The sequence below is a fragment of the Egretta garzetta genome, unplaced genomic scaffold, assembly GCF_000687185.1.
Source record: "Egretta garzetta isolate BGI_Z169 unplaced genomic scaffold, ASM68718v1 scaffold125, whole genome shotgun sequence".
NCBI classification, from domain to species: Eukaryota; Metazoa; Chordata; class Aves; order Pelecaniformes; family Ardeidae; genus Egretta; species Egretta garzetta.
This window is the reverse complement of record NW_009259877.1, coordinates 282,284-298,813: the sequence shown is the minus strand read 5'-3', so window position 1 is coordinate 298,813 and position 16,530 is coordinate 282,284. Positions and strand designations below refer to the sequence as shown.

General features: G+C 39.7%; 1 protein-coding gene and 1 long non-coding RNA gene across 2 annotated transcripts in view; one reads left to right on the top strand and one right to left on the bottom strand.

Annotated features, from left to right (window-relative positions):
• LOC118452432 overlaps positions 1-1,941 on the top strand; it is a 2,334-nt gene extending 393 nt beyond the window's left edge. Inside the window, exons 1-2 of the long non-coding RNA XR_004842195.1 lie at positions 1-166; positions 794-1,941. The exon at positions 1-166 is cut by the window's left edge and continues 393 nt beyond it. This is a non-coding gene — a long non-coding RNA (uncharacterized LOC118452432). The remainder of the gene's footprint in view (positions 167-793) is intronic.
• A 294-nt stretch (positions 1,942-2,235) lies between these two features.
• Positions 2,236-12,656, bottom strand: CD99 (CD99 molecule (Xg blood group)). Its single transcript, XM_035895659.1, is given in 10 exon segments — positions 2,236-2,349; positions 4,273-4,329; positions 5,167-5,277; positions 5,802-5,837; positions 7,069-7,140; positions 8,602-8,643; positions 8,789-8,830; positions 10,315-10,347; positions 10,832-10,882; positions 11,267-12,656. Coding segments are annotated over 10 exon segments (582 nt in total). The 5' UTR covers positions 11,379-12,656; the 3' UTR covers positions 2,236-2,323.
• Between the last annotated feature and the right edge of the window lie 3,874 nt (positions 12,657-16,530).

Here is a 16,530-nt window from a genome sequence, read left to right as displayed (position 1 = left end):
TTGGCATTGATATGAGATACCTGTTTATTCATGCAGGTAAGCAGTATGTATCATTTCTTTGTATTTACAGAGATCAAATGTTTATATAAAAATCAGTTTTCCACCCTCAAACACACTTAAAGGTTTTAGCACTTTTATACTAAAAGCAGAAGTGGGGCAAAAAGAGGTTTACAAACTAATTCTGTAACAAAATACTAAAAGCTATGTAAAGCTTTGTTGCAAGCTAAGAAACATGTACAAGAAATTCATAAATGAATTATCCTTGGCATACATTCATATTTGAATGCATAGATATATTTACATGTTTAATATCCAAATTCATAATGACTTCTAAGATGACATGAAATGTCATTTCTCTGCAGAACTTCGCCAGGTGGCTGAAGCACATTAGTAAGACACATATTGTAAAACTGCATGAAAATTGGAAACAATTAGAATGAAAGCCAACAGAACTGGTCAGACTATTCCTTCCAAACAGAACCAGTTATTATTCCAGACTTAGTCCTTTAACTGTTAGGAGTTGCACAGTTTTGCATGTTTCCACAGATCCTTGAAACCTTCCTGTGGCTTTTGAGAGCCACAGCAAAGCTCACAAGTGCTTTCAGCTGAGAATGCAATCATAGATCCTCGTCCCGATGGCAATCCTTCACAAGTCCAAAAGCATTCTTCACACGTACGCTATTTATACCGTTCAACGGATGTTTGTGGAGTGAGGCTGGGTTGTTCTGGTCAGTCTCGCTATTATGTACTTTTGAAATGTAGTACTGCTTCCATCTTTTAAGTGCAAAAAGAGGTTTACAAACTAATTCTGTAACAAAATACTAAAAGCTATGTAAAGCTTTGTTGCAAGCTAAGAAACATGTACAAGAAATTCATAAATGAATTATCCTTGGCATACATTCATATTTGAATGCATAGATATATTTACATGTTTAATATCCAAATTCATAATGACTTCTAAGATGACATGAAATGTCATTTCTCTGCAGAACTTCGCCAGGTGGCTGAAGCACATTAGTAAGACACATATTGTAAAACTGCATGAAAATTGGAAACAATTAGAATGAAAGCCAACAGAACTGGTCAGACTATTCCTTCCAAACAGAACCAGTTATTATTCCAGACTTAGTCCTTTAACTGTTAGGAGTTGCACAGTTTTGCATGTTTCCACAGATCCTTGAAACCTTCCTGTGGCTTTTGAGAGCCACAGCAAAGCTCACAAGTGCTTTCAGCTGAGAATGCAATCATAGATCCTCGTCCCGATGGCAATCCTTCACAAGTCCAAAAGCATTCTTCACACGTACGCTATTTATACCGTTCAACGGATGTTTGTGGAGTGAGGCTGGGTTGTTCTGGTCAGTCTCGCTATTATGTACTTTTGAAATGTAGTACTGCTTCCATCTTTTAAGCGCATATGATAAACCTTTCGAATTCAAAATATGACATTATTTTCAGTTAAGCTTTTTGGTTATCGAAGTCTGAAGATGTTAACCCCCAATCCCCAATACTTCATCCACAACTGTTCAGACAAACCGCCAAACATCAGTCTCACCAGATGTGCAAAATCCAATCATGGTTCTCATTTACAAATCAGGCTTTTCCACATCTGACCAGCTCAGTACTTGCTAAGCAGGAAAAGCCAGAAAGAATGAAGGGTCTGTGTGCGCACTACTTGGAGTATTCTGAATCTGTACCAGACAGATGCAATGAAAAAAATGCAAAAACAAAACTTTGAATTTTTGTCTCTTGTATGCTCAGGAACAAGTATCTCTTCCCTGGTGGCTGACCCAGGCAGCTACACAGATTGTATCAGCAGCCCCACACCCAGATCCATTGTCCACACACAGCGACCCATTTGCTTTCAGGTGCCCACACCATATACCAAGTTGTTTGGTTGGAACACTCACTGCGTACGGGATGTTAAAAAAAATGTTTGCACCACCTGAAAGCAATGGTGTAACAAAACTTTTAATCGCTTATTGTTTTTGGAGAGGTAAGGAAAAGTTAAACATACTGAATGCACCTGAGACACACCCATTTGTCACAGGAGTACAGGAAAGAATGTGAAGGCACAACATACTTCTACGCTCCTGTCATTAAGGCCATATATTGGTGTGCAACAATGCTTCACAGGGCTAACCATACAGAAGTACTCAGGTCTAAGTCACACTCCCAGAGGTGTTTCAAACGAGAACTGTTTTGTCATGCAACTTCAGACTCTGCTGTTTTATTATGCTTTTTTTGGTTCCTTTTTTTTTTTCAGGCAGAATGCAGGCTCTCTATCCAGTTTCAATGGTCTGTTCTTCATCACGTTTTCTTTAATTTAGTTCTCCAGAAGTGTGCGCTGAACTAAAAAGTGAAAAACAACTCAAGATTAGTACACTAAGTTAGTATACATTTTAGGTTATGTATTACTATGTAACTGCATGTGTTGTTTCCCAGTAGGCATTTGAAACTGTGGGATAAAGTCAGGTAAGCAGAGGCTTGATTCTATATAGCCAGTAGCCTGCATACCAAAGGATATCACATCGCAGATTTCTCACTCAAATAACTAGGTCCGTGTAGCTGTCCACACTTGCAGTATAACCCAACATGCAGCTTCAGACTTGCAGTTCTGCAGATGCAAAATTGAAGTGGAGTACAGTTCTGCTTAGCTGATGGAAAAAGTGGGTTACTGGAAGAAAGTGCTAGCCTAGGTTATCTACATTTTCAGGAAGTCAAAGATAAGTCTACATAAAATTTTAAAAATGCAAACTTGTTCTGTCATGCCATCTGACCTGGCTTAACGCAAGACTGCTTCTAACTAAAGCCATGCAGGTACATCGACACTGTATTAGCAAAAGCAGAGCTAAGGTCTGCTGACTCATGGAACTTAGATCAGGAGTAGCACCATGCTGACCATGGTTGCCCAGTCTCTTGGCTCAAAACATGCTCATACTTGCCTGCAAAATATAACAGAGGAATGAAATTTGGGATTTAACGTAACATCAATATGTAGGCAGAAGTAATCATCTATAACAACAACCCAGGTTTTACTTTATCAGCTAAAATAAAGTATGCATCATCTGATGCATTTCACACCTGCCTGAGTTCTGGTGAATCATGGCCAAAATTTTAGCATATTCTGACTCCAACCCATATGTGAACTACCTTTGGCAGAGGTCTTCGAACAATACTGGCTTGCTTCACTAATGCATAGCTGAATTGAGGACACCTGCCTATCTCCAGTCCTGACTTCAACAGCCAGTCACAAGAGAATGCTTTCTCCCTGAGTTTTCTATATTTAACAGCTTAAAAGAAAAATGCTTATAAGGAGGGTCATGAGCCAGATGGACGTTTTTAGCATACTGATGAAATACCTGAAAGAAATAAGGTAGAAATTTTGTTGTTGTTCAATTATAAAAAAAAAAAAGAACTGGTTCTGTGGGTTTAAGATTTAGATCACAGAAGAATATATTGCAAATTTATACTGCTTTGAGATTTTAATATTCAGTGTTTCAAAGACACTCGACATACTTCAGCATGATGTACTGCTTCTTCCTTTGTTGACCAGTCACAAGGACTAAAAGGCCAAGTTTTGACCTATACTGTTTTCTCCAGATCTACCTATGGCTTTCCTGGAAATAATCACCTGTTCCATCAGCCAAGTACCCTAGACGACCAAACCTGGAATGGTGAGGTTGTTAGGGGTTTTGTTGCTTTAGAAGAGATCCTTCTGCAGCTGCCACCATTGTAGAAAGATTTGTTATTTGATGATTCTTTCATACAAGAATCATCCTCTGTTCAAAACAAAGAATTTTTTAGTTATGACAACATGCTAGTAAATTAGGTCCTCCTTGCCTCCAATGTAGTTTCATCTCTGTCCAAACACTATTAATATTTTTAATACACATTCTTGCAAAGTTATATATGGGCTTGCAATCAAAAAAGTTATCAGATTCCAATCAGACACAGCATACACTAATAAAAGACCTGTCAGCAATTGCAGTTATGTATCACACTAAAGGAGCAGGCTTGTGTTTTCATAATACTTTTGCAGAGAAAAATCAATTCTTAACTTTCTCTAAGCTTCTGTATTTCAAGGACTCCTCAAGGCAATAAACTGGAATCTTGATTCAGTTCTAAATTAGTTGTCATGGTAGTTACAAACATTTTTTTTGAAACAAAACAAAACAGTGCAAGTAATTTCCTCCGCTATGTTAGATGTCAATAAAGTGCATTTAATAGGATCCCCACCAAAAAGTTGATCTTCCATCTAGATTCTTCTCTTACCAGGTGGCTCAGACTGTGCTCCCCGATGGCTTTCCATATTTACATTCTCTTCATCTGCTGGGAAACAAAGATATTTAGCATTCAAATTCTCTTATTTTCAAAGCTGTTGATTAATAAAGATACTTTGAAAGAAGAAACAGCACTGAAAAAAACAGGCAACTGAAAGTAGTTCAGTTTCCCTTGTGTTGCCTGCATGTTAACTTCAATGTGCATGGTAGATGTTACTCAGTTTTCAAACCTCCCAAATTACAAAACAGCAGTGCCTGGCTGGATTGCTGCTCTATCACTTCTTTCACCAACCAATCAGAAAGACTAGAAAGGACAAAAACAAAGCTTCTGCCCCACCTATCACCCACAGTACTCCCCAAGTTCTCTGACCCAAGTTGTATTTTATTTAGGTGGAAAGAAGTAGATAGCAAGCAATAGACGACTGCAGAAGAAAGAATCACTTGGCGATGAACATCCAGGTAGTTGTCAGAAACCTAATATGTAGGCAAGCATCTTGTGAAGACATAAAGGCAAGATTTACAAAATTAGAAATGACAAGGTATTTTCCATCCACCATGAAAATAGCCTCTAATCCCCAATCTCCGCTCCATTTTACGTAAAGAAATTTTTTCTTGCAGGGTCCTGCTTATTTTTTAGCAGGAAGTGCTTTAATTTTAAGAAATGCAAAGCCTTAAGTTTGTCTGCTTCTGAAAGTCTAAATTTTGGGTGAGGCATTCTTTAGACACCCAGTCTTAGATGACTAGTAAGAGAGGTTATTCCCTGTGAACAGAAATTCACTGTGCTATTAAAACTACCTAATGCATAAGATCAATTTCCAGCCTCCATATAAATACAAAAATGCATCTCTTTAGACAATAGGAAACAAAACTAATTTAGAATTCTTACCGCTTTGTTTGAAACAGAGTTTCTTCTTCTGGTAAGCAATGAAACTAGATACTGCTCCAATCACAGTAGCAACCACAGCACTTACAATTCCAGCTATTGCTCCCTGAGAAGCTGAAAAAAAAGGTTTGTAGATATTTTTCAGAATTGAAAGCAATGATAAACTTATATTGTCTCAAAGTAAACACTGTGAACGCTTCCAGAAAACAGTAAACTGAAATTATTACACAGAACTGTAGTAATTGACTCCTCCTGTCTTTGTGAATAATGAAAAGTGAATCGTCTAATTTTAGAACCATTGATTTCTTAGCAATGCCTATTGTTAAACAACTTAAGTACGCCTGTTCTAAGTTCTACTAATTAAAAAAGGTACCCTTTCATAGCCAAATCTAAGTTATATGCATGCAATCACTGCACCAGCACCTCTGAGACCTTAACACTTCTGAATCATTTGCAACATAGAGATTTTAAAGAATTATGAAAGCCGAGCTTGAAAGTAAGAATTCTAGATTCCACGGAAGTTTTTAAGCTGAAACTCACTAACAGCAGTGACCATTCTAGCAGAATATTAGCAATACAGAAAAACCCAGAAAACAAGCTTCAGATATGCAGACATAAATTTATGCATTTACTCTCACCTTCTTCACTATTGTTTGGACTTGGGTCCTTTCGTTCTGTAAAAATGAACAGAAGGTTTAGATTTTACATGTCTAAAGAACAGTCATATCATAAGTGACAACCTTTTTGTCAATTAATCATGCAAAATTACAAGCCATCTATTATATGCTAAGCTCTCTGGCACTCAAACTTTCTATTTTCAAAGCACAGCTCATGATGATGCCAACTTCAGCCTTGGGTGCTCAGCATTACTACAAAATGAGGGCAGCACGCCTGTGAAATCTGGCTTAACTTGCCCACCACCACAGAATACTCAGTGGCGAGGAACAGCATATATAATTTCAGGGTAGTATTCAACTGTATTTCCATGGAACCAACTGTCTTTTCCTAAAATCTCAGCCTCATTTACTAAACTTTTTTGCAATTCTCTAAGCAAACGAGAGAGAAGTTCTGTAAATACTATCCTGATTTGGCACTATGCAACTTGCACCACTGAACAGAAACCTGTGCAGATGAAAACACCGCACAAGTCTCAACAGATTTTTCTTGCCCCTGCCAATTTTCAAGTTACTGCCCCAAAGGAACCTTGGAAGGTGAAAGCTTCCCAAAAAATTAGCATGACTAACCTCTGCCTGGGACAACTCTCTGAAAAAGTTAGTAACCAGCAGCACGTCCCAACATCACATCAAGATACTTAACCTAACTCTGACCTGGAAATAGTAAAGTTACAGTAATGCACACAGGGATGACTAACCCCATCCTAACGATGACCATTACTGCAGCTTGGTTCCAATGACCACCTCTGTACTGAACTGCTCCGTAACAATTAGACATGGCAGATTACTCAAAACAAGTTTGGGTTTTATACTGCTCAGACTGGATATAACCTACATCACTTAGAAGTGGCTTCCTAACCACAAGAACTAAAAGGAACTGAGAGTATGTCACAGAAGATCTGAAAATAACACCTGGATGCCTTTAAGAACTGTATTTGTGGTGAATTTTGAAATAAGTACCACATTCACACCTCAGTTTTAAAATCGATCTTTCTTAGCGTAACAGTGAAAATCATTGAAGGTTCCTAGATCAGTTTTACCTCTTAACTATCTGGGGTTTTTTGGCAGAGGCAGGACACATTGCTTTTGAACTGGAAGGTACGCTCTTAAGTTTCAGGTACCAGAACCAGAAGTGTTACAAGTTAGACTATGTTAAGCAGCCTGTGAGCAAGCTTTTATTGAAAGCTCAGGTAACCACAAGATCAATACAAAGCACAACCTACTGTCTTACCATTGCTGCCACTACCACCGCCTCTTCCTTTCGGTAGACTGCCATCCTCTAAATCTGAATCATCAATGTTGCCTATAAAAAAAAAAAATTATCTTACATGTTTTAAGTTGAGTGAAAAGACCCCTTGAGGCACATAATGACATGAAAGTTTTCTGTAGATCATTCAGCTGAGTTTGTGGTCAGTTTAGACTAAGCATCATAGCCACAACACATTCCTGTTTCAAAAGCCCGCCCAATCTCAAGGCCCTTCAGCTTGGTACTATACAGTTTGAAAGCAGCACTGCTGCTTCTGGAATTCCTCAACAACTGAGAGAAGTCAGTTTCCAAGAGCAGATAGTACTGCACAACTCACGGGCTAAGCAAGCAAGAAGCCCTGTGAGCTGCAAAGGTGGAACAGCCCAAGTCTCACTACCCTGTTAAAGCAGAGGACATGGACAGGAAAGGACCGTTTCTTTTCACAGCCATCTGCAGCTGTGTTTCTTCAGAGTTGGGTTTCTAAGTCACAACCAATCTTTTGAACCTGTACAACACAGTAGCTAGTGGGAAGAAAAAAAACCAAAAAGAATTCTACATGCCATAGTCCAGTGGCTGCAGTATTCATCTGACAACGGGAAGATCCAAATGTAATTCCTTGCTCTTATTTATTATAGGACATTGAACCACTCCCTCTCCATTTCCACTGGACCATACCTCATGCGGCCTGAGTTCCTGCTGCCAATTTAATTTTTAGTTTATGCAAAGCAAATCTGTTTCAAGCAGCAAAACCAGAAGCATTGCATCAGAAGATGTTTTAGTTGGGTGGCAAAAGCACTGTACTGAGTCATGGAAGATCTGAATTCAAGGATCTGCTGCAAACCAGGCAGGAGAAGGAAGAAGAACCAGGGCTTGCATTCAGGTAAGGACTCTTTACCACCATATTCCTGGATAATGGTGTCATCACATCTGCATCGATCTGAATCTGTTTTGTTCTGAGTTAGGCAAAGACAGAGAAGACCCCTAGAGCACAACAGGCAGGGAAGGACAAGTATTTCAAGCCTACCTTTCAAACACGAAAGAACTGTATTTCTTAAATGGGGCCTTTAAAAGAGAAACTAAAAAAAAAAAAACCCTTTAACTTTGAGCTTTACCCTTAATGTAGATGCTTTAAGAAAACAGTTCACACATAGTTCCTACTGACTTTTTAACATGACTAGCAGGAATTCAGTTTGTTAAGATGAAAGGATTCAATCCAATACACAGGTGCTCCACCATAGGCAGCCAAGAAGAGCATTGCCCCAAGCACACACACTGTCCCATCCTTCCTCTTCCCCACAGTATCCCGCTTTTAAGTGAAAGAAAAGTGACTCAGCAGGTTTGATATGGAATTTCAAGACTGCTGCAAAGTTTATTTGCAAGACAATTTTTCCTCAATCCTATTTATCCAGTACAACATCTGACAAACATAGCAGCCAATTAACAAGGTATAATTATTTTAACTTTAACTGAGATAGTAAAACCATGTCATGATTCAGGAGTTTGTGCTAGAAGCCTTACCAGTGTCTTTAGGACGTGCAGGTGGACCTTGCTTGGGGTTATCTACACACACAAGAGAGATTTAGGAAAAAAAAAGAAAAAGGTTAAGAGATCAAAAGCAGACTACAACACAGTAACTTTGAAAGGGACTAGGAAAGATTAATAAATACTTTCTACTGTTAAGAAATTCCTGTTAGGTCAGTCTTACCAGTGTCTCTGGGATTTGCAGGTGGACTTGGCTTGGTGTCATCTGTAGACAAGTAAGAATAAAGTGACCAAAGTTACTAGCGTGAAGAGACCAAAAGCAGAGCATATAGTGACCTTGAAACACTATCTTCACTATCTTCCTCATTTTCCTATCATTCCTATCATTAGCTAATGCTGTATTTGTTTGTTTATTTTAGGTTAAACATTGTACTTTAATGCAATTAACAGTGTTTCTGCTACATTAGCCTGTATGTCAGACCCTTGCTTTAACTGAATGCATACAGAAGAACTCACTAAGTGTTATGCAGCATTTTAGTTTGCACATCTGATTTCAAATGCTGAACTTCTTTCATTTTTTTTCTACTAGGTACAGATTACTTGGCTTTTCCTCTTTTAAAACTACCAGATTTTAACCAAATTAAAGGTTGGTACCTCACTTAAAAAAAAAAAAAAAAAAAAAAAAAAGATATACACAATAGAACTAGAAATATGGTCCCCACAATGACACTTCATTTAGCTTGCCACAAAATAGGAGAATAAGAGATCTTAGTAATTATCTCTGTAGTGTTTGGTAATGGTCTTTGTTGCCTGCATCAAATTAACACACCAGCAGCGGTTTTCTAAAACTGTGTTTTCACCAACAGCTGAACCAACTCAGCAGCCCATTTCTTCTGAATGCTACTTCTCCTTGCCTCCTCCCAGCTCTAGCACAAGCCAGATCAGGTCTCCTTAGGCTCTCTGTATATTCAAAGTAGAGGCAGACGCCTCCAGAGCACAATTCTAAGACCCCAACTTAGGCTTGCCATCCTATAAAGGATGCTCTCTCTTCACTTACTTGAACCATCCGATCCATTCAGCCAACAGTTTATCAATTAGCCAACTCTGATTTCAAAAATGTCAGCAGTTGGTAACAGACTGCTTTAAGAAAGACAAAACTTCAAAGGGCTAAATCAAACAGAGCAGCAAACAGTGCTACTGTCCTACAAATGTATGTCCTGTGTTACGAAAGCCGTCTATACTGCAACAGGTCTAGCGATGATACTCAAAAAGCTACTGTGCGTTATCTGCCTAACTGGATGAACCTTTAACTGGCTGAGCAAAACCAATACTGCCATTTCTACTGCTGCCCACCCAGCAGAGCTGAAACACATTAGAAGGAATGCCTTCCCTCATCTCAAACAGGTTAATATTTCCTTGTGCTACTAAAATTACTTCCTGGAAAGGAAGAAATTACTTCAGATTTAAAAACTACTTCCGTAAGTAATAGTTTATAGAATTACTGCCATCTAGTGAAGACACAGCAATGAAACAAGTAGGACTGGCTAAGAAATGAGTGAAATACATACAGGTTTTGTGATCCAGACCCTTAAATACGAAGGTAAATAAACATAATTAGACTGCAATTATTTTTATCTGCAGTCTGTTACCTTCATCAACTCAGTGCCCTTATTACATTTAGGTAATAAAGGACTGACAGACATTGCACCAAGTACCACTGAGCAGTATCCACGAAAACATGATACTTACGAGGGTGAAGAGCATGTTCCAAGTCGAAATCATCTACAAAGAACAAAAGGAAGCTTTAAATGTAATGCAAAAACTGAACTAGTTTTAGAATATTTTTTACACAAAATGCACCTCACAATGTTTTCACCAAGAATATAATGGCACGCTCATTCAACATGTGGCCCATGGAAAACCACCACAGAGTTACCAGGCATTATCTCAGAAACCACATGCTGCTTTTGGTGATCATGGTACATGCCAAGGACCAGATCAAGATGAGCAAGCTCAAAACATGCAGATTGAAAGCCAACAGAAGTGACTCTCACAGGGTCTTTAAGCTCATGAAATCACGAAGTAAATTTGAGAAAGCAGAAGACTCCAAAATGCAGAAACCCTTTTGCTATTAGGGAACCGCTTTCTTTTACAGAAATATCACAACCCTGTGTGCCACTAAGTGAAAAATTCAGGCTCTCAAATTAATATGCACAACTACACTTGACTTCACAGTAAAAGGCATTACAAGCTAATTAGATCTCACCCAAACCTGTCGGGGATGGCTTTGGAGGTGTAACAGGCTTCTGTGTAGCTCCTGTCAGGGATGGTTAAAAAAGAAGTTTAAATACTATTTAATACACTGTTCAGAAGACACATGAAGGACAAATGTAAGCCTATGTCTATACAATGAAAAGCACAAGATCAAGTCTACACAGAAAGACATTTTCCCCTTAAGAGGAATCCCTGAGCGTTCCCAAAGACAAATTTTCGTTCTACGTAGTCAACATTTTGACATACCCATAGCTGAATTGTTCCACTGAGGTTCAAACAAACCATACATGGGGAAGGTGTAACAAACTATACATGGGGAAGGTGTCATGCTTGGTCATGCAGTGATACTCAGAAACAAACAAAAGTCAAAAGAGCAGCCACTATTTTCCTGCCTACCTCCCAAAATTTGCAAGAGTGTAATAATTACCCAATGCATCTTCTAAGTTGAAGTCTTCAAAATTGCCTGTAGAAGATGAAAGCAACAGTAAGAACACTGCTTTTTCTTACTCAAAACCAACACTTACTACAGTCATAAACATGTCTTTAATCTATCTTGAGGTATGTTTTCTGCTTCCTGCATCAGACTGCAAGAAAATTTTGAGTCAGGGCTGAAGACATTCTTCTCTATTTCTCCAGACCCTCATCCACACATCTCTTGGGAAAAAAAGAAAGGAACAGCACTAAAAATTGTCACTGTAGAAAGGATCCGGAGGGCCAGAACATATATTCCTACAGTCAATATAATGCAATTAATCCTTCATTCTTGCCACTGCTATTGCATGCTTTCTTAGTGCCATCCACAGCATATTCTTTCCCAGCTTTATTTCCACTGAATGAGCAGGGTCTTTTCCACAAAATGAGCAGGGTCACAGCTTCAATTCACAAAAATTTACAAGATTCAAGTGCAAAGAATAGCCTTGGAGCACAAACGCCAGTATGAAAGCTATATGATCGGGTAATGGATTTAATATCTTGTCATTAAAAATTAATTTTCATGGGTTGGTATGACTTATCTTTTCCCCTAACAAAGGCTAACAGTATGAAGGTGGTTAAGTTATTAGCACAGATGATCTTGAGCAGTCTTTCAACTTCCTAGAAGAGAGCTAAATGCAGCTGTCACCACTATGGGCTCTCCACTCAGGTAGATTAAGTTTTATTTTCAGCCCTTAGGAACAGAACATTCTCTTGTTGTATTAGATCAGTTGCTAGAGCTACTGCTGCTTACCCAGCCAACTGCAAACACACTAACTCATTATATTCATGATACAAACTGGCTTCACAGCATGAGTGTGATCTCAGCAGCAGAGGGTTGTAAGATAAATGGACAGCTATAACAACTGCTTGGGATATTTCTGATAGTTCATCGTTCCTACTTTCACTAAAGCATGGAAAAAGAAAAAGGCATGAAAGTAGATACCAGCTATTCAAGAAAAATACATCCAAATATACCACTCCAGCCCTAAAGAAGCCGGAAGACTTTTTCTACTTACAGAGTATCAAGCCAGCCAGAGTAGAACTTAATTCCAGCCAGAGCTACCTTAATTCAGAAGACAGACATGTTAAGCACCAATGTGTCTGGCATTTCCTCTGAGAATGTAACTACAGAAGAGGAATCAGAACTTGCTACTGCAAAATCTGAAGAGAGAAATAAAAAACAAACGTCCAAAATCAAACCGCAAGCAGAATACTCCTTCTGCTTACATGACAGGCCAAGTTTAGACAAGGACAACTCACAAATCTAGTACCAGGAATGATGGATGCTCATATGTTTGGTGACATATTTCATCTCAACTGAGGTCCAAATTGAAATGTCTTTTCCTTCTCAGATAACTGCACTAATAATGCCTTTTTTTTTTTTTCCAGAGAAGAAATGAGACTAAAATACATTTTTATTTTTTAATATGGGAGCAAGGAATGACAACTGGAATAAAAAAAAAAAAAAATCAAAGGCAAGCTTGCAGTTTCCTGAAAAGACCCTTCAAGCCAGTCTTCAGTCGGGCCAACTGAAGTGCTACAGCAGAAACTGAAATCTGAAGTCTAAGCAGCAATTCTTGTACTGTAACATTTGAACTGAGTACCACCTTGCTCACAGCCAAGTAAGGAGGCAGCACTGCCTGGTCAGTGCCCCTTCATGGAAACAGACGCGATTCATGGCTTTATTGTGACGCATGAGCAAAGCTCATTTAGAACCTCCTGGATAAAGTCATTAGGTATAGATCTTGAACAGAAAGCAAGAAGATATTTTACTTGGTGTTCTTCACTCCAGGTGGAGACCATAAGCTCTTGTAGATACCTAGCTCATGAAAAACTTTTTCACAGAATGCAAAATATTTGCAGGTTTTTACTCTGAAGCCTACATCATCTTGCAATACAATCTTAAAAACTTCAGTAAAATGAGCAGCTGCCAAGACCCAAATCTCAGTTACCTCTGAAGTTACCCCTTTGTTTAGACTGCACCAAGAAACCTCCATATTAACCGGCAAGAAAGGTCAAAACACTCAAGAGACATTTAAACAGGTATTTGCATAGTTGTTCCTCAAATTTGAATTCTGGTTTGTTTGTTTTGTCAAGTAGTACATCTCTCGGGCTCCAGCCCTTCAAGGAGGAATGCCTAAGACAGGACCTGCTCAGATATTTGCTAGTCTACCTCTAAGAAGGCAGGCAGAAGGATTTGTTGAAGATGCATGCTCCTCAAAACACCACCAGAGTAGCAACCAGAGGATGGACCACTACCATCTGTTCAACACCATCTGTCTTGAGGTTAAAGATATATCACTAAGTCAATGAATGTTACATTGGCGGGTGTATATCAAGATCACTTTTTTTTTCTTTTTTTTTTGAAGGATCGGCAGAGGGAAAACCAAGCACATATACTCAACATTATGCTTTGGTACAGCTGAAGTTTTACCTGGGGCAGGAAAGAGGTTATCATCTAAAGAGTCTCCTGCTGCCACCATGAAAAATTTAAGTCCCAAACCTCTGAATGGTTCCAGCTGCACTGGTTTCTCTGCTTTACTGCTTTTCAGTATAAAAGAGTGTGCGTTCACTGACATTGCTATTTTAAGGGATTTTCACACAGTATCTTCACGAAGAAATAATTTCAGATGAGGACGTTGCCTGCCAATCTCATGTAAGACATGCTTTGAGAGAGCAATAAACAAACTTGAGAGTTAACAAAAGGAAAAAATCATTCTATATTGACTGGAATTATTCAATATCCTGCAACAACAATTCTGTTTTCCATGCATGCAGCAAGATGTCAGGCTCTTCAAACATATCTCAGTAATGTCAAAATCTAGCTTATGAAACTCATTACAATAAGATGTACCCTGAAGTGCCAGCAGTCTCCTTTCCCCGCAGTCTGGCTGTTTCTCCACTGTTCATGACAAACCTTCTTAGGTTTTTAAAACACTTGCTTTTACAACTTTACTTGCTCAGCTTTTAGAATGGGTGGGTCCAACTAAACTAGAAGTTCAATTACTTAGCCTGAAAGGAGAGGCTCAGAACCAGGGATTCCACTGGTTCCAGGGAAGAAACAATCAGACAACAGAGATAAAGCTACAGAACTAAAATAAATGTAGTAGCAGGATCCAAGAAGAAAAAGTCAGCACGAATGTGCTGCACTCCCTACAGGTTTAAATAACACCCAGAGTAACTGAGCTTATGAGCATTTTCTTAGTCTAGGAAAATAAAGCAGATACTATATTGTGAATAAAGCACAATATAGCAGGTATTTCTAGCTCCTGTGGGCACAAGCAGATTCAAGAAAGTTTCAGAAATGTCTACGCTATTTTTCTTCCATGTCCATAGCTCAAATACCAGGATCTCAAGAGACAGATCTTCAGGACGATGTCCCCAATAACCTGCATAGTTTGTGTCAAATGGGGGAAAAAGAGCAGACAAAAGAGCAAACATAAGCTTTTGAAAAGCTGATGAGCTAGAGGGTATTCAAGAGAGCCAAGTTAACTACGCAAATAGGAGTCCTCTGCGAAGGCCAATCACCACCCTCAGATACCTACTGCTATGGTATTAGATTAGTCATATTTACATTCCACTGCAGAAGCCAACATGAGCTTTGGAAAGTTCCTCCATTAGTCACGTGTGCGGCAACACACCAAGAAATACGACTTGGGATGAATCACCACAAACATAACTTTCTGACTTGAGCAACAGACTGCTTGAATTTTGTTTTTCTAAAAACACTGGTGTTCTCCTCCTTCCCTCCGCCCTCCCTCCCCAGCGCCCTGCACACCACAGGGTGCCATAGAGCCTGCATGCTGCAGCTGGTCTTCCAGTGCTAGGCCCATGGACCACGTGACAGAGGTCAGCTTGTCCCTGTCCCACCACTGAACATCACCTCCCACTCTGTCAGCGGCTGACTAACTTACAATTGTAGAATCATAGAATGTCTTGAGTTGGAAGGACCCATGAGGATCACTGAGTTCAACTCCCTGCTCTTCGCAGGACTACCTAAAACTAAACCATGTGACTAAAAGCGTTGCCCTGATGTTCCTTGAACTCTGACAGGCTCGGTGCCATAACCACTTCCCTGGGGAGCCCGTTTTAGTGACCATCCACTCTCTCAGTGAAGAACCTTTCTGTAATGTCCAACCTGAACTTCCCCTAATGCAGCTTCATTCCATTTCCTCATGTCCTATCACTGGTCACCAGAGCGAGATCAGCACCGCCCTCTCCACTGCCCCCTTGAGGAAGCTGTAGACTGCAATGAGGGCACCCCTCAGTCTTCTCTTCTTCAAGCTGAACAAATGAAGTGACCTCAGACGCTCCTCATAAGTCTGGCCCTCGAGGCCTTTCACCATCTTGGTCACTCTCCTCAGTTTCATAGAATCATTTAGATTGGAAAAGACCCTTAAGGTCATCGAGTCCAGACATTTGATGTCCTTATCTTGAGATGCCCAAAACTGCAGACACTACTCGAGGTGGGGCTGCACCAGTGCAGTGTAGGGTGGGACAATCACCTCCCTCGATCGGCTGGCTGTGCTATGCTTGATGTACCCCAGGTCACAGTTGGTTCTTTTGGCTGCCAGGGCACACTGTTGACTCATGTCCAAGTTACCACCAACCCAAACGCTGCTCTCCAGCCTCTCATCCCCCAATTTGTATGTATAGCCAGAGTTATCCCATCCCAGGTGCAGAATCCAGCACTTGCTCTTGGTTAAATTTCATACAGTTGGTGATTGCCCAGTGTGGGTCTGTCCTGCTGCCCAGCCGTTCATTTTCATGAAATCTGCAAAATTTTGAGCTCAAGGAGGCCTCACATCTCTGTAGAGTTTACATGAGGTTTGGCAGCCCTCTTGGGGGATGAGGATGCTGGTAGACACAAGGGCATAAACTCTCGGGCAAACAGACAAAAAGCAGCTTCTCCAACTTCCAGCAGGGAAACTGGATTTTATACTCCCATGTTTCCCTTGGGGAACTGAAAACGGAAGAGGCAGAAACATTCAACACCTAACCGTAACAGAAGCTACAGAAAATACAGGAAGGCAAACACACTGAAACTTGTTCATTAAACACTTTAAATAACACAGCAAAGCCATCACATCCCTTACAATTGCTTTTTAAGCTTACCAGCACCTGATTTCAATCCAGGTTTTGCCCCACCAGCATTAGTTACCTACAATAAAAGACTTCTACTGCTCAGCTCACATTCTGACAGTTATTTTCCAACAT